The sequence below is a fragment of the Muntiacus reevesi genome, chromosome X, assembly GCF_963930625.1.
Source record: "Muntiacus reevesi chromosome X, mMunRee1.1, whole genome shotgun sequence".
Classification (NCBI taxonomy): domain Eukaryota; kingdom Metazoa; phylum Chordata; class Mammalia; order Artiodactyla; family Cervidae; genus Muntiacus; species Muntiacus reevesi.
This window is the reverse complement of record NC_089271.1, coordinates 61491837-61517487: the sequence shown is the minus strand read 5'-3', so window position 1 is coordinate 61517487 and position 25651 is coordinate 61491837. Positions and strand designations below refer to the sequence as shown.

The window sequence follows — 25651 nt, the reverse complement described above, 5'->3', positions numbered from 1 at the left end:
AACATCAGTACAAAGATTTCTTTGAAAGTGAGATTTGAGCTGGGCTTTGAAGGTTGGAGAGGATTTAGGAAGATGGAAAGGAGGAATAAAGGCGTATTCAGAAAATGATGATTAGTGGTTTAGAGAGGCTGCAGCATCAGTTTTATATAAAGGGTGTAATGAGATATAGTCAGGTAAATTAGTCATTTGTGAAAATCCTTGAAAATTGAGCTAAAGGACTTTATGATATAGGCAAATGGGGACCCATTCAAGGTTTTCAAATAAGGTAGTGACATGCTAATGACAATAATATGTAAGAATTTGAGAAGGTGAGATGAGAGGTAGGAAATCAGTTGAGACATTTATGATTCAATAATTCCTCATAATAGCCTCTTATTGCCTGATGTATTAGCTTATCACTTCAGAGCAAATATGAAGTGTTAAGAACCTGAACTAGGTTGACATTAAGTTTAAGTGTTAGTTGCTCAGTTGTGTCCAACTCTTTGCAATCCCCTACAGGAGTCGCGGAGAAGGAAACCCTGGAGATGGCATACTCCAGTATTCTTGCCTGGAGAGTTTCATGGACAGAGGAGCCGAGTCCATGGGATCTCAGGTTGATACTAGGGGCAATTAATTCTTTCACATTTGAGTTCCTACAGTGTACCAGTTATTTTATTGCTAGGCACTGAAGACATAGAAATTAAATAATATGCAATCTCTAGTCTCAAGAAGATCACTGCCTAATGGGGAAGAGTAGTCATAATTATGAAATAAATATAGTAACAGTTGTTTTGGTATTACCAAAGAGGGGCTTATGAATGGATGATTTATAAAGATAAAATTATTCTTGCCTATATATTTGGCATTAGCATTGTATCATTTTGAGTTAGTGTACTCACTCTTGCTGCTTTTGCTTTTATTCAACCATATTGATAACTAATTTACCAGCCCCACATTATCTTCAAGACCTGTCATTTTCAAGCATTTTCATATTAAAGCCATTAAACTATACAAATAAGGAATCTTGCTATCAGAGATTTCTAATATAGGAAATAGAAGAAAGAGATGAAAGTGAAAGACACTATGAAAAATAAGAATTGGGGACTTCAGTATCCCACATTTAGCAGTAGATCAGAAATCAACAAGAAATCAACAGAAATCAACAAGGAAATATTGGACTTCAACCATACAGTAGATCAGTATACCTAATAGACATTTATAGAACATTCCATTCAACAGCAGCAGAACCCACATTCTTCTCAAGTGCACATGGAATATTCTCCAGGATTGATTATATCAAAGTACACAAAACACATCTTAGCAAATTTAAGATTGAAATCATATATCTTTTCTAGCCATAGTGGTATGAAACTAGGAATCAACAGTAAGAGGAAAGCAGAAAAATATGCAAATATGTGGAAATTAACAACACTCTTCAACAACTAGTGGGTCAAAGAAGAAACAAAAAAGGGAAATTTTAAAAATCTCCAAAAAAAATGAAAATGGAAACACTATACCCTCAAACCCCAAACATATAGGACGCTGCAAGAGCATTTCTCAGAGGGAAGTTTATACCAATAACACATATCTTGAAAAAATAGATTGCAAATAAGCAACCTAACATTACGTCTCAAGGAACTAGAAAAAGAAGAATAAACTAAACTCAAAGGCGACAGAATGAAGGAAATACAAAGATCAGAGCAGAAATAAATGAATTAGAGGCTAGAAATAAAATAGAAAAAAATCAATGAAACTAAGGAGTGGTTTTTTAAAAGATAAGCTAAATTGACAAACTTATAGCTAGATTAAAGAAGAAAAATCAGAAATGAAAGAGGAGACAACTGATACTACATAATACATAGGGCGATAAGAGGCTATTATGAGGGATTATATGCCACCAAATTGGATATCTTAGAGGATATCCTAGAGGATAAATTCCTAGAAATGTACAACCTACCAAAACTGAATGAAGAAGAAATAGAAAATCTGATCAAACTAATAGCAAAAAGATTGAATCAATAATCAAAACTTCCAAACCCAGAAAAGCCCAGGAATAGATAGTTTAACTGGTGAATTCTACCAAACATTTAAAGAAGAATTAACATCAGTTCTTCTCAGACCCTTCCAAAAAGTTGAAGAGAAGGGAATATTCACAAACTCATTTTACAAAGCCAGTCCTGATAACAAACCAGATGTCAACACTACAAACAGAGAAACTAAAGAACAATATTCCTGATGGATATAGATGCAAACATTCTCAACAGAGTATTAGCAAGTCAATTCAATAGCATATTAAACTGGTTAAATGACATGACCATCTAGAATTTACCTCTGGGATACAAGGATGGTTCAACATAGGCAGATCAATAAATGTGATAAAATACATTAATAGAATGAAACATAAAAATGATATGATGCTCTCAATGGATGTAGGATAAAAAAGTATTTGACAGAGTATAACATCCTTTCATGAGAAAATCCTCAACAAATTGTGTGTACAAGGAACATCAGTTCAGTTCAGTCGCTCAGTCATGTCCGACACTGGGTGACCCCATGAACCACAGCACGCCAGGCCTCCCTGTCCATCACCAACTCCCGGAGTCCACCCAAACCCATGTCCATTGAGTCGGTGATGCCATCCAACCATCTCATCCTCTGTCATCCCCTTCTCCTCCTGCCCTCAATCTTTCCCAGCATCAGGGTCTTTTCAAATGAGTCAGCTCTTCGCATCAGGTGGTCAAAATATTGGAGTTTCAGGTTCAGCATCAGTCCTTCCAATGAACACCCAGGACTGATCTCCTTTAGGATGGACTGGTTGGATCTCCTTGCAGTCCAAGGGACTCTCAAGAGTCTTCTCCAACACCACACTTCAAAAGCATCAATTCTTCGGCACTCAGCTTTCTTTATAGTCCAACTCTCACATCCATACATGACCACTGGAAAAACCATAGCCTTGACTAGACAGACCTTTGTTGACAAAGTATTGTCTCTGCTTTTTAATATGCTGTCTAGGTTGGTCATAACTTTCCTTCCAAGGAGTAAGCGTCTTTTAATTTCAATGGCTGCAGTCACCATCTGCAGTGATTTTGGAGCCCCCCAAAATAAAGTCAGCCACTGTTTCCACTGTTTCCCCTTCTATTTGCCAGGAAGTGATGGGACCGGATGCCATGTTCTTAAATTAATGCTCTTCAAAAACTGGACAGGCTCATTCAAAAGAGTGAAACTAGATCACTCTCTTAAACTATAAACAAAACTTAACTGAAAATGGATTAAACTTCAACGTATGACCCGAAACTATTAAGCTCCTAGAGGAAAATATAGGCAATACATTCTTTGACGTTGGTCTTAGCAATATTTTTCTGGATATGTCTCCTCAGGCAAGGGAAACAAAAGCAAAAGTAAGCAAATGGTAATATATCAGACTACAAGGTTTCTGCACAGTAAAGGAAACCATCAACAAAATGCAAAGACAGCCTGCTGAAGGGTAAAAAATATTTTGCAAATGATATATTCAATAAGGGATTAATATTCAAAATATATAAAGAGCTCATACAACTCAACAACAACAAAAAACAAAGAACTAGATTTTTAAAATGGACAGAAGGGCTAAAAAGACTCTTTCCCAAAGAACACATACATATAGCCCGTGGGCACATGAACGGATGTTCAGTATCACTAATTATTAAGGAAATGCAAATAAAAACCACAATGAGCTATTACTTCATGTCCATTATAATGGCCGTTATAAAAAACCACAAGCCATACCAAGTGTTGGAGATGATGTGGAGAAAAGGGAACCCTTAGTCACTAGTGGTAGGAATATAAATTAGTGCAATCCCTATGGAAAAGTATGGAGATTCCTCAAAAAATTAAGAATAGAGCTGCCATATGGTCCAGCTCTTCCATTTTGATAAATTTATCCTAAGAATATAAAAAACACTAAATTAAGAAGATACATGCACCCATATGGTCATTGCAGCATTATTTACAATAACTAACACATGGAAACAACATAGGTAACCACTGATGGATAAAGGGATAAAGAATTTGTGGTATATATATAGTTGTTCAGTCACTCAGTTGTGACCGACTCTGCGACCCCATGGAACTGCGGCACACCAAGGCTTCCTCTCCTTCACCATCTCTGGGTGAGATATGGTGGAAATAGTATAATGGTAAAGAGGAAGCACCGGCTCTAGGATCGCAAAGACTGGGTTCAAATTTCAGCATTCTCCTTACTAGCTGGCAGTCTACTTCTACTAGTTTTCTCACCTCTAGTTTCCTCCTTTGTAACATGAGAGATAATAATATCAACTATTTTATAGGGTTGCTATTAGAAATATGCAAGATGGAGCATGTAAAGCATGTAGAAGGTATGCTGTTTAGATGTTAGTTCTTTTGGTTATATGTTGAGAGGCAGTGTTGTCAGTGGTTATGAGTATGATGTTTTGATTTGAAACCTTGTGCTACTATAAACTAGCTGTATGGCCTTGGGCATGTTTTTAACATCTCTCTGCATCAGTTTCTTCATTTTAACAATGAAGATATGAATAGTGCCTACTTCAAAAAGTTGCTTTGAAGACTAAATATGTTAATATGTGTACAGTGCTAGAATAGTGCCTGATACATAATAAAGTGTTAGTTGCTCAGTCGTATCTGACTCTTTGCCAGGCTCCTCCGTCCATGAGATTCTCCAGGCAAGGATACTGGAGTGGGTTGCCATTCCCTTCTCAGGGATTGAACCCAGATCTCCTGCACTGCAGGCAGATTCTTTTATTTTTTCTATTAATGTATTTATTTTAATAGGAGGATAATTACTTTACAATATTGTGATGGTTTTTGCCATACATCAAGATGAATCAGCCACAGATACACATGTGTCCCCCCATCCTGAACTCCCCTCCCACTTCCCTCCCCACCCTGTCCCTCTGGGTTGTCCCAGAGCACTGGCTTATGGTGCCCTGCTTCACGCATTGAACTTGCACTGGTCATCTATTTTACATATGGTAATATGCATATTTCAGTGCTGTTCTCTCAAATCATCCCAGCTTTGCCTTTTCCCACTGAATCCAAAAGTCTCTTCTTTACGTCTGTGTCTCCTTTGGTGCCCTGCATGAAGGATCATCAATACTGTCTCTCTAAATTCATATATATGCATTAATATACAATATTTGTCTTTCTCTTTCTGACTTACTTCACTGTTTATAATAGGCTCTAGGTTCATCCAGACTCATTAGAACTGACTCAAATGAACTCTTTTTTTATAGCTGAATAATATTCCATTGTATGTATGTACCCACAACTTTCTTATCCATTCATCTGCCAATGGACATCTAGGTTGCAGGCAGATTCCTTACTATCTGAGCTACCAGAAAAGCCTAAAGTCTTCTATAAAGTTTTCTATTATTGTTGTCTTTGGAGGCCTTACATATATAATAGACAGTAACCCTCGTCTGTTATATGTATCGTAAATATTCTCCTCAGGCTACCTTTCCCCCTACAGAAGTCTTAAAATTTGATGGAGATACTAAAGGAAAAAAGCCAATCTCAGAAGCCTGCTTGTTATATGAATCCATTTATATAACATTCATGAAATGATGAAAGTATAGAGATAGAGAACCACAACAGTGGTTGTCAGGGATTAGGGGTGGTGGTCAGGGGAGGGAGCTGGATGTAGCTATCAGTTCAGTTCAGTCACTCAGTTGTGTCCGACTCTTTGCAACACTGTGGACTACAGCACATCAGGCTTCCCAGTCCGTCACCAACTCCCAGAGCCTACTCAAACTCATGTCCATCTCATCGGTGATGCCATCCAACCATCTCACCCTCTGTCATCCCCTTCTCCCACCTTCAGTCTTTCCCAGCATAAGGGTCTCTTCAGATGGGTCAGTTCTTCGCATCAGGTGGCCAAAGTTTTGGAGTTTCAGCTTCAGCATCAGTCCTTCCAGTGAATATTCAGGACTGATTTCCTTTAGGATGGACTGGTTTGATCTTGCTGTCCAAGGGACTCTCAAGAGTCTTCTCCAACACCACAGTTCAAAAGCATCAATTCTTTGGTGCTCAGCTTTCTTTATGTCCACCTCTCACATCCATACATGACTACTGGAAAAACCATAGCTTTGACTAGACGGACCTTTGTTGGCAAAGTAATGTCTCTGCTTTTTAATATGCTGTCTAGGTTGGTCATAGCTTTTTTTTCCAAGGAGCAGATATCTTTTAATTTCATGGCTGCAGTCACCATCTGCAGTGATTTTGGTGCCCCCCAAAATAAAATCTTTCACTCTTTCCATTGTTTCCCCATCTATTTGTCATGAAGTGATGGGACCAGATGCCATGGTCTTAGTTTTCTGAATGTTGAGTTTTAAGCCAGCTTTTTCACTCTCCTCTTTCACTTCCATCAAGAGACTCTTTCGTTCTTCTTCTCTTCCTGCCATGATGTAACCATTATCCTCCAATTAAAATAAAAAAACAGATATTTGTGGTGAGACAATAGCTTTTTGTAGTGAAAGTATGCATCTACATGTGTGAAAAATAATGTAGAACTATACATACAAAGTATACAATACCATTTCTCCTTTGATACTGCCTTATAGTTATGGGCAAGATATAACTATAGGAAGAAACTAAGTGAAGGGTACAGGACTTCCCCGTACAGTTCTTTCAACTTCCTACAAATCTATGATTATTTCAAAAGGAAAAGTTAAAATTTTTGATGGAGTTAAATTTGTCAGTCTTCTTTTTCTTTATGAGTTGTCTATATCATACCTAGAAAGTCTTTTTGTATACCAAGGTTATAAAGATATCTTAAGCAACAATCAGTTCAAAATGATAATGCTGTTGGTGATGATGATGATGATGAAGTAGTAATAGCACTAGTAGTAGTAGTAATAGTAATGAACAGTGAAAGTATTTGTTGCTTAGTTGTATACAACTTTTTGCAACCCCATGGATTGTAGCCCACCAGGCTCCTCTGTCCATGGAATTCTCCAGGCAAGAATATTGGAGTGGGGTGCCATTTCCTTCTCCAGGGGATATTCCTGACCCAGGGATTGAAGCTGGGTCTCCCGCATTGCAGGAAGATTCTTTACCGTCTGAGCCACCAGGGATCCAGTGCATGGTAACAAACGTTTTAAAGGTTTGTTTTGTTTTCTACACTTTATTTCCTCATGGGTCACTTTATTTTGATGCTTCTCTTTAAGACTACTTTCTTTATATGTTTGATTTCTTCTAATGTTCTTGATTCTTTTTATATTTTTTAAAGAAAAATCTGCTTCCAGTTGTTCTGTGGCTTCACACTTTGATATCTCTTGGCAGACTTCCCCCTTGAAGTGATATGACTAGCTCCTGGTTTCTCCACTCTGTTGTGATATCGTATGTGTGGACAGATGGGATTTCTTTCAGAGTTTATGGGTATTTTAGTTGTCTATTGCTGTGTAACAAATCACCTTAAAACTTAGTGATTTGAATCAATAATTTAATATTATCTCATGGTTCTGTGGCTTGATTGGGCTTAGCTTGGGTGTTTCTTGGGGTTTCATATGGTTGCAGTCAGATAGTGACTGGTCCTAGAGTCATCTAAACTTTAGATTCTAAACCTTTAGATTCTAAAGGCTTGGCTGGACTGAACATTCAGTATGTTTTTTCTCACACACATTTGCCTGTCGCCCAGTCTGAACATGGCTGTAACAACTGAAGGCTGGCAGGCATCTGTCTTTTACTCCATGTGACTCTTTGTGTGGCTAGCTTGAAATTCCTCATGGTATAGTGTTCTTAGAGTGGCTGGATTTTTTACATGATGGTTAGCTTCCTCCAGAGCGCATGTTCCAAGGAACCAGACAAGTTACAAGGCTCCTTCTGTTTTGATATCAGAAGTCATGGCACTGTTAAAACAAGTCATAAAGGGAGAAGACTACACTAAAGGCATGAATACCAGGAATCATAATTCATTGTGAGGAAACTTAAGAAGCTATAAATACAGTGGGTTAGGGACACTAGCGCCTACTCCCAACTTGATTTGGGAGATAGAAAATGCATTCTCTTGCCAAATGAGGATTTTCATTACTGTGCTGATTGATTTTCTTCTTCCCCATCCCTTTCTTCCCCATCCCTTTCCTCACGTCTACAATTTTTTGTCCCTTATTTTCCAACTGAGTGGCCCCCATAATTGATCCCTAGCATGCATGCTAAGTTAGTTCAGTCATGTCCAACTTTTTACAACTCTATGAACTGTAGCCCACCAGGCTCCTCTGTCCATGGAATTCTCCAAGCAAGAATAATGGAGTGGGTTGCCATGCCCTTCTCCTGGGGATCTTCCTGACCCTGTGTCACTTATGTCTCCTGCATTGGCAGGTGGGTTCTTTACCACTGACACCACCTGGGAAGCCATTTGATCCCTTACATAATTAAAAAAATATTTTTTAAAGTTTTAAAATTGAGTAGGTATATTTCAGCTTCTTTTACATTATTACAAAATACTGAGTATAGTTTCCTTTGCTATACAGTAGGTCCTTGTGGGTTATTTGTTTTATATATAGTAATCAGTTCAGTTCAGTCGCTCAGTTGTGTCCAACTCTTTGCGATCCAATGAATCGCAGCACGCCAGGCCTCCCTGTCCATCACAAATTCCTGGAGTTTACTCAAACTCATGTCCATCAAGTCAGTGATGCCATCTTATCCTCTCTCATCCCCTTCTCCTCCTGCCCCCAATCCCTCCCAGCATCAGGGTCTTTTCCAATGAGTCATCTCTTTGCATGAGGTGGCCAAAGTATTGGAGTTTCAACTTCAGCATCAGTCCTTCCAATGAACACCCAGGACTTAATCTCCTTCAGGATGGACTGGTGGATCTCCTTGCAGTCCAAGGGACTCTCAAGAGTCTTTTCCAGCACCACAGTTCAAAAGCATCAATTTTTCGGCACTCAGCTTTCTTCACAGTCCAACTCTCACATCCATACATGACCACTGGAAAAACCATAGCCTTGACCAGATGGACTTTTGTTGGCAAAGTAATGTCTCTGCTTTTTAATATGCTATCTAGGTTGGTCATAACTTTCCTTCCAAGGAGTAAGCGTCTTTTAATTTCATGGCTGCAGTCATCATCTGCAGTGATTTTGGAGCCCCCCAAAATAAAGTCTGACACTGTTTCCACTGTCTCCCCATCTATTTCCTATGAGGTGATGGGACCAGACGCCATATTAATACATATGTATTAATATGTATATGTTAATCCCAACCTCCAAATTTATCCTTTCCCCTTTGGTAACCATAAGTTTGTTTTGTTGTTTGTGAGTCTCTGTTTGTAGAAAAATTCATTTGTATCTTTTTTTTTATTTGTATCTTTTAAAAAATACATTTATTTTTTAAATTTATTTATTTTAATTGGAGGATAATTACAATATTGTGATGTTTTTTGCATGAATTAGCCACAGGTACACATGAGTCCCCCCATTTGGAACCCTCTCCCACCTCCTTCCCCACCCCATCCCTTTGGGTTATCCCAGAGCACCGGCATTGAGTGCCCCACTTCATGCATTGAACTTAAACTGGTCATCTGTTTTACATATGGTAATATACATGTTTCAATACTATTGTCTCAAATCATCCCACCCTTGCCTTCTACATAGTCCAAAAGTCTATTCTTTTTTCCCCCCACTTTATTTATTTTTTTAATTGAAGGATAATTGCTTTACAGAATTTTGTGGTTTCCTGTCGTACATCCACAATAATCAGCCAAAGGTACACCCATGTCCCCTCCCTTCTGAACCTCTTTCCCATCTCTCTCCCCATCCCACCCTTCTAGATAGTCACAGAGTCTCTGTTTGAATTCCCTGAATCTTGTAGCAAATTCCCATTTTCTATCTTATTTACATATGGTGTTGTAAATTTCTGTGATACTCATCTCTATATATCTCACCATCTTCCTCCTCCCTTCCCCCTGTGTCCATAGGTCTGTTCTTTATGTCTGTTTCTCCATTGTTGCCCTGCAAATAAATTAATCAGTACCATCTTTCTAGATTCCATATATATGTGTCAGTATATGATATTTATATTTCTCTTTCTGACTCACTTCACTCTGTATAATAGGCTCTAGGTTCTTCCACCTCATTAGAACTGACTCAAATGTATTCCTTTTTATGGCTGAGTGATACTCTATTATGTATATGTACCACAACTTCTTTATCCATTCATCTGTTGATGGACATCTAGGTTGCTTCCATGTTCTAGCCGTTGTAAATTGTGCTGCCATAAACATTGGTGTATATGTGTCTTTTTCAATTTTGGTTTCCTCAGGGTATATGCCTAAGAGTGAGATTGCTGGGTCATATGGTGGTTTTATTACTAACTTTTTAAGTGCTCTCCATACTGTCTTCCATAGTGACTGTATCAATTTGCATTCCCACCAGCAATGCAAGAAGGTTCCCTTTTCTCCACACCCTCTCCAGCATTTATTGTTTGTAGACTTTTTGATGATGGCCATTCTGACTGGTGTGAGGTGGTATCTCATTGTAGTTTTTATTTGCATTTCTCTAATAGTGAGTGATGTTGAGCGTCTTTTCATGTGTTTGTTAGCCATCTATATGTCTTCTTTGGAGAAATCTCTGTTTAGGAGTGGTGTGAGGTGGTATCTCATTGTAGTTTTTATTTGCATTTCTCTAATAGTGAGTGATGTTGAGCATCTTTTCATGTGTTTATTAGCCCATCTGTATGTCTTCTTTGGAGAAATCTCTGTTTAGGTCTATTTTCCACTTTTTGATTGGATTGTTTGTTTTTCTGGTATTGAGTTGTATGAGCTGTTTGTATATTTTAGAAATTAATTTTTTGTCAGATATTTCCTTTGCTATTATTTTCTCCCATTCTCAGCATTGTCTGTTCACCTTGTTTCTAGTTCCCTTTACTGTGCAAAAGCTTTTAAGTTTAATTAGGTCCCACTTGATTTTTTTGTTTGTTTGTTTTTATTTCCATTACTTAGGAGACGGGTCATGGAAGATCTTGCTTTGATTTATGTCTCTGTGTGTTCTGCCTATGTTTTCCTCTAAGAGTTTTATAGTTTCTGGTCTTACATTTAGGTCTTTAATCCATTTTGAGTTTATCTTTGTGTACGGCATTAGGGAGTGTTCTAATTTCATTCTTTTGCATGTAACTGTCCAGTTTTCCCAGCACCACTTATTGAAGAGGCTATCTTTGCCCCATTGTATATTCTTGCCTCCTTTGTCAAAAATAAAGTACCCATAGGTGCATGGATTTATCTCTGGGATCTCTATCTTATTCCATTGGTCTATATTTTGGTTTTTGTTCTGGTGCCATACTGTCTTGGTGACTATAGCTTTGTCATATAATCTGATGTCAGGAAGGTTGATTCCTCCAGTTTGATTCTTCTTTCTCAAGATTGCTTTGGTACTTTGAGGTCTTTTGTGTTTCCATATGAATTGTCAAAATTTTTGTCCTAGTTCTGTGAAATATGCTGTTGGTATTTTGATAGGTATCACATTGAATCTGTAGATTGCATTTGACAGTATAGTCATTTTCACAATATTGTTTCTTCCTACCCAAGACCATGGAATATCTCTCCCATCTGTTTATATTGTCTTTGATTTCTTTCATCAGTGTCTTATAATTTTCCATATATAGTTCTTTTGTCTCCTTAAGTAAGCTTATTCCTAGATATTTTATCCTTTTTCTTGCAGTAGTGAATGAGACTGATTCCTTAATTTCTGTTTCTGATCTTTCATTGTTAGTATATAGGAATGCAAGTGATTTCTGTGTATTGATGTTGTATCCTTCAACTTTGCTGAATTCACTGATTAGCTCCAGTAAATTTCTAATAGTGTCTTTTGGGTTTTCTTTGTATTATATCATGTAATCTGTAAACAGTGAGAGTTTTACCTCTTTTTTTCCTATCTGGATTCCTTTTATTTCTGTTTCTTCTTTAATTGCCGTAGCTAGGACTTCCAAAACTATGTTGAATAATAGTGATGAGAGTGGACACCTTTGTCTTGTTCCTGATCTTAAAGGAAATGCTTTAGTTTTTCATCATTGAGAATAATATTTGCTGTGGGCTTATTGTATATGGCTTTTACTATGTTGAGGTAGGTTCCTTCTATGCCCGTTTTTTGAAGTGTTTTAATCATAAATAGGTGCTGAATTTTGTCAAAGGCTTTTTCTGCACCAATTGAGATTATCATATGGTTTTTATCATTCAGTTGGTTAATATTGTGTCTCACATTGATGAATTCGCATATATTGAAGAATCCTTGCATCTCTGGAATAAACCTGACTTGATCACAGTATATGAGCTTTTTAATGTATTGCTGAATTCTGTTTGCTAGAATTTTGTTGAGGATTTTTGCATCTATATTCATCAGTGACATTGGCCTGTAATTTTCTTTATTGTGTATTCTTGTTGCCTGGTTTTGGTATCAAGATGATGGTGGTCTCATAGAATGAGATTGGAAGTGTTCCTTCCTCTGCAGCTTTTTGGAAGAGTTTCAGAAAAATAGACATTAACTCTTCTCTAAACATTTGATAGAATTCCCCTGTGAAGCCATCTGGCCCTGGGCTTTTGTTTCTTTGGAGATTTTTGATCACAGTTTTAATTTCAGTGTTTGTGATTGGCTTATTCATTATTTCTATTTCTTCCTGGTACAATCTTGGGCAGTTGAACTTCCATAGTGGCTGTACCAGTTTGTATTCTCACCAACAGTGCAGGACGGTTCCCTTGTCTCTACACCCGCTGTAGCATTTATTGTTTGCAGACTTTGTGTTGAGGGCCATTCTGAGTGGTGTGAGGTAATAGATACCTCATTGTAGTTTTAATTTGCATTTCTCTAATAATTAGTGATGTGGAGCATCATTTCATGTACTTTCTAACCATCTGTCTGTCGTCTTTGGAAAAATGTCCATATAGATCTTAGCATTTTTTGATAAGATTTTTTTTTCTATTGAACTGCATGAGCTGTTTGTATATTTTGCAGATTAATCCCTTGTTGGTTGCTTGGTTTGCAAATATTTTCTTGTGTTATGATGGTTTTCTTTTCATTTGTTTATGGTTTCCTTGGCTGTGTAAAAACTTTTGCATTTAATTAGGTTGCATCTATTAATTTTTGTCACTATTTTCAGTATTCTAGGAGATGAGTCAAGAAAGATCTTGCTCAGATTTATGTCATAGAGTGTTCTCCCTATGTTTTCCTCTAAAAGTTTTATAGTATCTAGCCTTACATTTCAGTCTTTAATCAATATTGGGTTTATTTTTCTTGATGGTGTTAAAGTGTATTCTAATTTCATTCTTTTACATATAGCGGTCCAGTTTCCCAGGACCACATCCTGAAGAGACTGTCTTTTCTCCATTGTATATGCTTGCCTCTTTTGTCATAGATTAGGTGATCATAAGTGCATGGGTTTATCTCTGAATGTTCTGTCCTATTCCATTGATCTATATTTCTGCTTTTGTGCCAGTACCATACTATTTTGATGACTGTAGCTTTGTAGTATAGTCTGAAGTCAGGGAGTCAGATTCTTCCAACTCTGTTTTTCTTTCTCAAGATTCCTTTGGCTATTCATAGTCTTCTGTCTTCCCATATAAATTTAAAAAATTCTTTTTTTCATTCTGTGAAAAATGCCATTGGTAGTTTGATAGGAATTGCATGAATTTGTGGATTGTTTTGAGTAATATAGTCATTTTGACAACATTGATTCTTCCAATTCAAGAACATAGTATATCTCTCCACTGTTTGTGTCACCTTTAATTTCTTTCATCAGTATCTTATAGTTTTCTGAATACAGATTTGAGTACATATCTATCTCTAGGTAGATTTATTCCTAAGTATTTTATTCTTTTTGATGCAGTGATGAATGGGATTGTTTCCTTAATCTCTCTTTCTAACCTTTCATTATTAGTATATAGGAATTCATTGATGAACTCTAATAGTTTTCTGGTAGCATCTTTAGGATTTTTCTATGTATAGCATCATGTCATATGCAAACAGTGACAGTTTTACTTTTTCTTTTCCAGTTTGTATTCCTTTTATTTCATTTTCTTCTCTGATAGCTATGGCTAGGACTTTTAAAACTATTAAATAAAAGTGGTGAGAATGGGCATCCTTGTCTTGTTCCTGAACTCAGGAAATGCTTTCAGTTTTTCACTGTTGCTAATAATGTTTGCTGTGGGTTTGTCATATATGGCCTTTATTGTCTTGAGGTTCCCTCTAAATCCACTTCTCAGACAACACTATGGATTAGAAATCAATTACAGGAAAAAAAACTATCTGAAACACAAGCACATGAAAACTAAACAATATGTTAATAAATAATCAATGGATCACTGAAGAAATCAAAGAGGAAATAAAAAAATACCTAGAGACAAACAGCAATAGAAACACAACAATCCAAAACCTATGGGATGCAGCAAAAATAGTTCTAAGAGGGATGTGCTAAGCCATTCAGTCATGGCTAACTCTTTGCAACTCCACTTACTGTAGCCCACCAGGTTTCTCTGTCCATGGAATTTTCCAGGCAAAAATACTGGAATGGGTTACCATTTCCTTCTCCCAACTTCTAAAAGGGAAGTTTATAGCAATACAATCTTACCTTAAGAAACAAGAAGAATCTGAAATAACCTATCTTTACACCTAAAGCAACCTGAGAAAGAGGAATACCCAAAGTTAGTAGAAGAAAATAAATCACAAAGATTAGAGCAGTAATAAATGAAATAGAGATGAAGAAAGCAATAGCAGAGATTAATGAAATTAAAAGCTGGTTCTTTGAGGAGATAAGCTAAATTGGCAAACCATTAGTCAGACTCATCAAGAAAAAAAAGCGAGAGGATTCAGATCAATAAAATTAGGAATGAAAAAGGAGAAGTTATAAGAGACACCACAGAAATTAAAAGGATCATGAGAGATTACTACAAGCAACTGTATTCCAATAAAATGGACAGCCTAGAAGAAGTGGACATATTGTTCGAAATATAAAACCTTCCAGGACCAAACCAGGAAGAAATAGAAGGTATGAACAGAACAGTCACAAGTACTGAAACTGAAACTGTGATTTAAAATCTTCCAGCAAACAAAAGTCCAGTACCAGATGACTTCTGTCACACATTTAGAGAAGAGTTAATACCTCAGTTCAGTTCAGTTCAGTTGCTCAGTCGTGTCCGACTCTTTCAAACCCCATGAACCACAGCACACCAGGCCTCCCTGTCCATCACCAACTCCCAGAGTCCATCCAAACCCATGTCCATTGAGTCGGTGAAGGCATCCAACCATCTCATCCTCTGTCGTCCCCTTCTCCTGCTGCCCTCAATGTTTCCCAGCATCAGGGTCTTTTCAATTGAGTCAGCTTTTCACATCAGGTGGCCAAAGTATTGGAGTTTCAACTTCAGCATCAGTCCCACCAATGAACACCCAGGACTGATCTCCTTTAGGATGGACTGGTGGATCTCCTTGCAGTCCAAGGGACTCTCAAGAGTCTTCTCCAACACCACAGTTCAAAAGTATCAGTTCTTCAGTGCTCAGCTTTCTTTATAGTCCAACTCTCACATCCATACATGACTTCTGGGAAAACCATAGCCTTGACTAGATGGACCTTTGTTGACGAAGTAATGTCTCTGCTTTTTAATATGCTGTCTAGGTTGGTCATAACTTTCCTTCCAAGGAGTAAGCGTCTTTTAATTTCATGGCTGAAATCACCATCTGCAGTGATTTGGGAGCCCAAGAGAATAAAGTCAGCCACTGTTTCCACTGTTTTCCCATTTATTTGCCATGAAGTGATGGGATCGGATGCCATGATCTTAGTTTTCTGAATGTTGAGCTTTAAGCCAGCTTTATCACTCTCTTCTTTCACTTTCATCAAGAGGCTCTTTAGTTCTTCTTCACTTTCTGCCATAAGGGTGGTGTCATCTGCATATCTGAGGTTATTGGTATTTCTCCCAGCAATCCTGATTCCAGCTTGTGCTTCCTCCAGCCCAGTGTTTCTCATGATGTACTCTGCATATAAGTTAAATAAGCAGGGTGACAATATACAGCCTTGACATACTCCTTTTCCTATTTGGAACCAGTCTGTTGTTCCATGTCCAGTTCTAACTGTTACTATCTGACCTGCATACAGGTTTCTCAAGAGGTAGGTCAAGTAGTCTAGCATTGCCATCTCTTTCAGAATTTTCCACAGTTTATTGTGATCTACACAGTCAAAGGCTTTGGCATAGTCAATAAAATAGAAATAGATATTTTTCTGTAACTCTCTTGCTTTTTCAGTGATCCAGCGGATGTTGGCAATTTGATCTCTGGTTCCTCTGCCTCTTCCAGCTTGGACACCTGGAAGTTCACGGTTCATGTATTGTTGAAGCCTGGCTTGGAGAATTTTGAGAATTACTTTACTAGCGTGTGAGATGAGTGCAATTGTGTGGTAGTGTGAGCATTCTTTGGCATTGCCTTTCTTTGGGATTGGAATGAAAACTGACCTTTTCCAGTCCTGTGGCCACTGCTGAGTTTTCCAAATCTGCTGGCATAATGAGTGCAGCACTTTGACAGCATCATCTTTTATGATTTGAAATAGCTCAACTGGAATTACCTCACCTCCACTAGCTTTGTTCATAGTGATGCTTCCAAAGGCCCACTTGACTTCACATTCCAGGATGTCTGGCTCTAGGTGAGTGTGAGTGATCACACCATCATGATTATCTGGGTTGTGAAGATCTTTTTTGTACAGTTCTTCTGTGTATTCTTGCCACCTCTTAATATCTTCTGCTTCTGTTAGGTCCATACCATTTCTGTCCTTTTTTGAGCCCGTTTTTGCTGAAATGTTCCTTGGTATCTCCAATTTTCTTGAAGAGATCTCTAGTCTTTCCCATTCTATTGTCTTCCTCTTATTTTTTCGCATTGATCACTGAGGAGGGCTTTCTTATCTCTCCTTACTATTCTTTGGAACTCTGCATTCAAATGGGTGTATCTTTCCTTTTCTCCTTTGCACTTGGCTTCTCTTCTTTTCATAGCTATTTATAAGGCCTCCTCAGACAGCCATTTTGCTTTTTCGCATTTCTTTTTCTTGGGGATGGTCTTGATTTCTATCTTCTGTACAGTGTCACGAACCTCCATCCATAGTTCATCAAGCACTCTGTCATATCTAGTCCCTTAAATCGATTTCTCACTTCCACTGTATAACCATAAGGGATTTTATTTAGGTCATACCTGAATGGCCTAGTGGTTTTCCCTACTTTGTTCAATTTAAGTCTGAATTTTTCAATAAGGAGTTCATGATCTGAAACACAGTCAGCTCCCAGTCATGTTTTTGCTGACTGTATAGAGCTTCTCCGTCTTTGGCTGCAAAGAATATAATCAATCTGATTTTGGTGTTGACCATCTGGTAATGTCCATGTGTAGAGTCTTCCCTTGTGTTGTTGGAAAAGGGTGTTTGCTATGACCAGTACGTTCTCTTGGCAGAACTCTATTAGGCTTTGTGCTGTTTCATTCTGTACTCCAAGGCCAAATTTGCCTTTTACTCCAGGTGTTTCTTGACTTACTACTTTTGCATTCCAGTCCCCTATAATGAAAAGGACATCTTTTTTGTGTGTTAGTTCTAAAAGTTCTTATAGGTCTTCATAGAACCATTCAACTTCTGCCTCTTCAGCGTTACTGGTTGGGGCATAGACTTGGATTACCGTGATATTGAATGGTTTGCCTTGGAAATGAACAGAGATTGATCTGTCGTTTTTTAGGCTGTATCCAAGTATTGCATTTCGGACTCTTTTGTTGACTATGATGGCTACTCCATTTCTTCTAAGTGATTCCTGCCCACAGTAGTAGATATAATGGTCATCTGAGTTAAATTCACCCATTCCAGTCCATCTTAGTTCAATGATTCCTAGAATTTCGATGTTCATTCTTGCCATCTCCTGTTTGTCCAGTTCCAATTTTCCTTGATTCATGGACCTAACATTCCAGGTTCCTGTGCAATATTGCTTTTTACAGCATCGGACTTTGCTTCTATCACCAGTCCCATCCACAACTGGGTGTTGTTTTTGCTTTAACTCCATCCCTTCATTCTTTTGGAGTTACTTCTCCACTAGCATATTGGGCAGCTACCAACCTGGGAAGTTCCTCTTTCAGTATCCTATAACTTTGCCTTTTCATACTGTTCATGAAGTATGGGGTTCTCAAGGCAAGTATATTGAAATGGTTTGCCATTCCCTTCAGATGGGTAGTTAATACCTGCTTGCTGCTGCTGCTAAGTCTCTTCAGTCGTGTCTGACTCTGTGCAACCCCCTAGGCGGCAGCCCACCAGGCTCCACCATCCCTGGGATTCTCCAGGCAAGAATACTGGAGTGGGTTGCCATTTCCTTCTCCAATGCATGAAAGTGAAGTCGTTCAGTTGTGTCCGACTCTTAGTGACCCCATGGACTGCAGCCTACCAGGCTCCTCCGTCCATGGAATTTTCCAGGTAAGAATACTGGAGTGGGTTGCCATTGCCTACCCATCTGAAATTCTTCCAAAAAATTGCACAGAAAGGAACATTCCCAAGCTTATTCTGTGTAAGGCTACCATCACCCTGTTATCAAAACCAGACAAAGATATCCCCTAGAAAATTATAGGCCAATGTTGCTGATGAACATAGACACAAAAACCGTCAGCAAAATACTGGCAAACTACATACAAAAACACATTGAAAGGATCATACACTGTGATCAAGTGTGATTTATCCCACGGATGCATGGATTTTTTGATATATGCAAGTAAATCAATGTGATACACCACATTAGCAAATTGAAAAATAAATCTCATATGATATTCTCAATAGATGCAGAAAAGGGTTTTGACAGAGTTCAAAACCCATTATATTTCAATTGTTTAATTTTGTAAAGAAATTAAAAAATTTTTTTGTTGTAAAATATATAAAACAGAAAACATACCATCTTAACTATTTTTAAGTATACAATTCATCAGTGTTAAGTACACTTAAATTGTTAAGAGTGTTAAGTTTACTCTTAAATTGTTAAGAGTAAACATTCATAGTGTTTAAAATTCATTAAGCAAACTCTTAAGCTCTTTTCATCTTGCAGAATTGCAACTTTGTACCCATTACGTACAAGTCCCAGTTCTCCACTTTCCCCATCTGTGGAATATACCATTCTACTTTCTGTCTTTGAATTTGACTACTGTAGGTACCTCATATTAGTGAAATTATACACTATTTGTGCTTTTCCAACTATTGTATTTCACTTAGCATAGTATCCTCAAGTTTTACTGTGTTGTAGCATGTGTCAGAATTTCCTCCTCTTTAAAGGCTAATTAATATTCCTCTGTGTTATGTACTGCATTTTGTTTAATCATTTATCCATCGTTGAGACTTATAATACTTCAACCTTTTGGCTATTGTGAACAATACTGATATGCCCTTGGGTGTAAAAATATTTCTTTGAGACTTTATTTTTGGTTATTTGGGCTTATACAAAGTAGAATTAATAGATTAAATGGAAATTATTTTTAATTTTTTATAGGAATCACCATACTGGTTTGCATAGCAGCTATACGATTTTACATTCCCACCAATAGTACACAAGTTTACCCATTTTTCCATATTCTGGCCAACATTTTTTTGTTTTTGTTTTTTTGACAGTAGCTATTTTAATGGGTATGAGGTGGTATCATTGTGCTTTTGATTGCATTTCACTAATGGATTAGTCATATTGAGTATCTTTTCATGTGATTTTTGCCATTTGTATATCTTTTGGGGGGAAAATGTCTGTTCAACCTCTTTCCCCATTTTAAAAATCAGTTGGTTTTTTATTGTTGAGTTTTGAAAGTGAAAGTTAGTCACTCAGTCATGTCCGACTCTTTCTGACCCCATGGACTGTAGCCCACCACGCTCCTCTGTCCATGGAATTCTCCAGGAAAGAAGTTGAGTTGGGGTCGACATTTCCTTCTCCAGGGGATCTTCCTGACCCAGGGATCGAACCCAGGTCTTCCATACTGCAGGCAGACTCTTTACCAACTGAGCCACCAGGGAAATCCTTCTTTGCGAAAACGTCTATTCAACCTCTCTGCCCATTTTTAAGTCAGTTGGTTTTTTATTGTTGAGTTTATGTATCTGTATATTAACTGTGTATCAGATGTATGTTTTGCAGATATTCTCTCCCATTTCATATGTTGCCTTTTCACCCTTTTGACTGTATTCTTTGATACACAAAATTTAAAAATTTTGACAGTCCAGTTTATCTGTTATTAATTTTGTTATTTGTGCTTTTAGTGTCATATCAAAGAAATCATTGTCGAATCCAGTGTTACAAAGATTTTCCCCTATATTTTCTTCTATAAGTTTTATATTTTAGTTCTTCTGTTTAGGTCTTTGATCCATTTTGAGTTCGTTTTTTAATATGATGTAAGGTGATTTCATTAAAGAATGATAAGAAAGAATTTCATTCTTTTACTTATGAATATCCAATTGTCTCAGCACTATTTATTGAAAAAAATGATTTTTTCCCCTGCATGTAATGGTCTTGTCATCCTTGTTGAAAATCATTTGACCATATATGTGAGAATTTTTTTCTAAACTCTTATTTTATTCCATTGGTGTATATGTATCTTTATGCTGGTACCACACTATTTTGATTACTGTATCTTTGTAGTAAAATTTGAAATCATGAAGTATGAGTCCATCAGCTTTGTTCTTCTGTTTCAGGATTGTTTTGGCTCTTCTGTGTACCTTGATATTCTGTATAAGTTTAGGATGGAGTTTTCCATTTCTGCAAAAAATATCTTTGGGATATTCACAGGGATTGCATTACATCTGTAGATCACTTTGGGTGTGTTACCATCTTAAGAATACTAAGTCTTCCAATCCATGAACTCTTTGCATTTAACATAGTCATTATCTACTGTTATATTATTTGTGTAATGAAGCATAATTTTTAAAGGAGTTGTTGACTGAGGGAATTGGCAAATTTCTTTTTATTCTTTCAGTTTTATTAAGATATAATTGACATTCAGCACTATGTTAAGTTTAAGCTGTACAGCATAATGACTTGAGAAGATAGTCAAAAGGTACAAAGTTCCAGTTATAAAATAAATGAATATTGAGAATGTAACGTACATGTTGACTGTAGTAAACAGTGCTATATGGTATATTTGAAAGTTGCTTCTAGAGTAGATCGTAGAAGTTCTCATGACAATGGAGTAGTAAATTTCTAATGTCTGTTCGTGTATCTTCACTTCATGGCTCTCATGTTCCAGTATTTATAAATTGGCGTCAGTTTTGGAGAAAAGGAATAAATTAGATATTAGTAGAGAGATGATTATCTGACTGTATATGTTTATAAGAAGAAAATGCTTGTGGCTTGATAAATTAAACAGGAACTGAATTAAATTCTTTGTTATTGACAAATAGTTTTGTTGAGATATTTAATGGTATTAAGCTCAAATATAGTTTTATCTTGCCTGTTTTGGTCATGCTGAAACAAATTTTAGGCTTATTAATTTTAAAAAGTTGTTTTTTTCACACCACTTAAAATTGTGTTTTCTTGAACAGAGAATCTGTTGGATTTTATTTCCTGAAGATTATCTGTGAACATTTTAAGTCATCAGAAGATACTAGTAAAGCTCAACTGCTCCACATTGATATGCTTTTACAAAGGAAGGAAGAATTGTTTGCAAAGGAGAAGATTGAAGAAATCATTATAGGTCAGTAGTATTTTGCAGATGTTTTAGAAAAGTGTTAATATGCATGTCCTTCTGAGATGGATATCAGAACAGTAAAAAAATCCTAACCCTTTAGCTATAACGATTGACCTAACCAGATTCCTCCTATGTGGTAAGCCAGGATGAAAACTAAACAAAAATAACAAAATATCAACAAAAATAGACTCAGCTTTAAACTCATCTGTAATGGAGAATTGTGAGGTTAGAAGCCTAATTTCATGTTTCAGTTTGATCTCAGATTAGTTTGTCTACCTTTAGGCAAGTCAGTAATATCTCTGGATCTTGGTTTTTTCCAACTATATAATGAAGGTTGTGAACTACATTCCTAGTTTTTTATTTCTTTTTAGCAGCAGTAGCATCCCTTTGTGATGCAATCTTATGTGAACCCTGCCCCCAATAAAACAGACTAGAGTTGTAGCTAAAGCATTAAGATGTAGAGCCAAATCTCAGCATTCCATTAATCCCCCATCTCTCTGTAGAACCTTATACTCTGAAGAACACAGATAGTGTGAACTCTTTCTTAGAAAATTCTTACCCTAATCTGTTCTTTCAACTCTATACATTTAGAGATATTACTGGAACGATAGTCACTTATGTTAACACTGGGATTTATTCTGAGTGGTGGAAGTTTTGGTGATTTGTTGCTTTTTTGTTGTTTACCAGATTGCTTCAATTTTATAAGTATGAATCATGTTTTATAAAAACAAAGGCATTGATTTTTAAAGAAAATCTTTTGACTAGATAATCTGAGTCTTTTGAACTCTAGGTTCTATGAAATGTATTTTACTGATGGCACTTTTCCTCCATATCCTCACTAAGAACCCAGTTATTTTTAGACCCAGTGTTGATAAGCTTGGTTATGTGATTTTCCAACCCTCAGCTTTTTTTTTTTTTTCAACCCTCAACTTTTTAATGGTAGCATATTATAAAGGGAGAAAGGACCTACAAGGAAATATAAAGATATCCTGATCACAAGGGAAGGAAAAACCTTATAAATTGTATAAAACCATTTAAAATACTTTTAAAAGTAAAATAATATGTACTATATAATAATTACTGAATTCATCATTATGATATCCTAACAGTATAATAAAATGCAATGGTTGTTATTGTTGACCTTGAATAGTCTAAAAATAGTTAAATTGTGCTTCATAAACTAGAAAGTATGTTTAGAATAAATAAATTACAAAAAAGAAGACTAGATATATTTATGAATAATAGCTCCCCACCACTGAAGGCTGGAAGAGCCGCTCTGGGAGGATCTGGCTGAGATGAAAGTGTTTCATGTTGGTTTCTCTCATTGTATCAGAGATCCAGGTGGTAAAATGGACTTTTTTCTTGGTTCATTTCCTGAGCATTTTTCTTTCTTTCTTTCTTTCTTTTAAAACATTACTCATTAAAAAAAATTATTAAAGAAAAAGAAAAACCTAATTCTTAAAACATGATTTTTAGAAAAATTAAGAATCTTAAGTGATTTAGATTTCTTAAAAATATTTTATGTTTGATGAAAATAAACTGCCAGGTAACTAGAAAACTTTATTATCTAGAATAACTAATTTTCCATGATTACAGTTAGCCAAAGTTGTATTATGGTATCTAATTATACATTTATACTTTCAAATATTATAATGTTTTAGGTACGTACTTTACAGGGCTTTTTACTTTCATGTGACTAGTTTTGAGTAAGTCGTGAAACAAACTTTGTCTGCTGACTGGGTTGAGGGGTCAGACTCTGTTTTCTTTTTTTTTTTTTTTTAATATAAACTTAATTATTTTAATTGGAGGCTAATTACTTTACAATATTGTAGTGGTTCTGCCATACACTGACATGAATCCGCCACAGGTGTACATGTGTTCCCCATTCTGAACCCCCCTCCCACCTCCCTCCCCATCCCATCCCTCTGGGTCATCCCAGTGCACCAGCCCCTAGCACCCTGTCTCATGCATTGAACCTGGACTGGTGATTCATTTCACATATGATAATATACATGTTTCAATGCTATTCTCCCAAATCATCCCACCCTCACCCTGTCCCACAGAGTCCAAAAGACTGTTCTATACATCTGTGTGTCTTTTGCTGAGAGGCTCTGTTTTCTAATCGAGACTTTTGTGGAAATAGATTGTGACAAAGGGGTGGAATTGAAAGGGGTATAGAATTCTAGTATAGATTAAACTTTACTTTAGTGTGTGCTAATGTATTTGAACCCTGTAAATGTCTAGACCAGAAACAATCAGACATGAGTTACAATTTAAAGTAATAGAGTTTATGTGTAAACATGGTCTTAAAGTATTTTACAAAGGCTTTAAGGTATAATTGGCCTTTTCTTGTGAACTTGAACTGATCTAGTTAGTATATAATAGTATAAACACTTCTTATTAATGGTTTCTAGCATTGCTGTCTCTTCACTGATAATAACATTAAGGCACCAGATGATGATCAAATTTGGAACATAGAAAATACATTAAAAGAAACTGGGCTAGAAAACTATTACAGACTGATGGGCAAATTACAGTGATTCTAGCAAACTCTGATTGTATTATATAATCAATTTTGCTAGTAAATCTAAAATTGATGATAACCTGTCTGAATGTGGTTGTGTTTGTAGCCATTATGTAAAGATTATAGGTTCTGAATACAGTTATTGCTCTTTATTTAATGTGATAGATCTTCATTCTTGTTTTCAGAGCTTGTTTTTTTTTTTTTCAGGTCACCAAACAGGAAAACCACTGGCATCAGAATTAATAGGCTATTTCCACAGCATTATTTGGAAACAAGCTGCCAGGAGTTATGAGGTTGGGGAATAATCTATTTTTATTCTTTATATTCTTTCTTCACACTAACAAATAAAATAATGTGTTCACTATAAAAATCATAGAGCATCAAATACTTAATAATCTCTTTCTGCTTATATACTATTAAATGTAATGCAGAACATTAATGGGAAGTGGACAAGAATTTATTTAAAAATGCTAAGATGTGATTCATCCGCACTGGGAGTTTGTTGTTGTTCAGTCGCTAAGTCGGTGTCTGACTCCTTGCAACACCATGAACTGCAGCACACGACTTCCCTGTCCTTCACTATCTCCCAGAGTTTGTTCAAATTCAAGTCCATTTAGTCGGTTGGTGATGCTATCTAACCATCTCATCCTCTGCTACCCTCTTCTCCTTTTGCCTTCAGTCTTTCCCAGCATCAGGGTCTTTTCCAGTAAGTCAGCTCTCCGCGGTCTTTCAATGACTGTTAAGGGTTGATTTTCTTCAGGATTGACTGGTTTGATCTCCTTGTAGTCCATGGGACTCTCAACAGTCTTCTCCAGCACCACAATTCAAAAGCATCAGTTCTCTGGTGCTCAACTTCTTTATGGTCCAACTCTTACATCCATACATGACTATGGGAAAAACCATAGCTTTGACCCATACAGACCTTTGTCGGCCAAGTAATGTCTGCTTTTTAATACGTTGTCTAAATTTGTCATACTTTTCCTTCCAAGGAGCAAGCATCTTTTAATTTCATGTCTATAGTTACTGTCCACAGTGATTTTAGAGCCCAATAAAAGAAAATCTGTCAATGTTTCCACTTTTTCCCCTTTTATTTGCCATGAAGTGATGGGACCAGATGCCATGATCTTAGTTTTTTGAATGCTGAATTTTAAGCCAGCTTTTTCACTCTCCTCTTTTACCTTTATCAAGAGATTCTTTAGTTCCTCTTCGCTTTCTGCCATAGTATCATCTGCATATCTGAGATTGTTGCTATTTCTCCCAGCAATCTTGATTCTAACTTGTGATTCATCCAGCCCTGCATTTCACATTATATACTCTGCATATAAGTTAAATAAACGGGGTGACAATATACAGCCTCGTCATATTCCTTTCCCAATTTTGAACCAGGCAATTGTTCATGTCCAGTTCTAACTGTTGCTTCTTGACCCACATACAGATTTCACAGGAGACAGGTAAGGTGGTCTGGTATTCCCATCTCTTTAACAATTTTCCT

General features: G+C 36.7%; 1 protein-coding gene across 1 annotated transcript in view; it reads left to right on the top strand.

Annotated features, from left to right (window-relative positions):
• TEX11 (testis expressed 11) overlaps positions 1–25651 on the top strand; it is a 254826-nt gene that overhangs the window by 119418 nt on the left and 109757 nt on the right. The window contains exons 14-15 of the mRNA XM_065915873.1: positions 21490–21641; positions 24367–24452. Coding sequence (XP_065771945.1) covers positions 21490–21641; positions 24367–24452 — 238 coding nt within the window. The remainder of the gene's footprint in view (positions 1–21489; positions 21642–24366; positions 24453–25651) is intronic.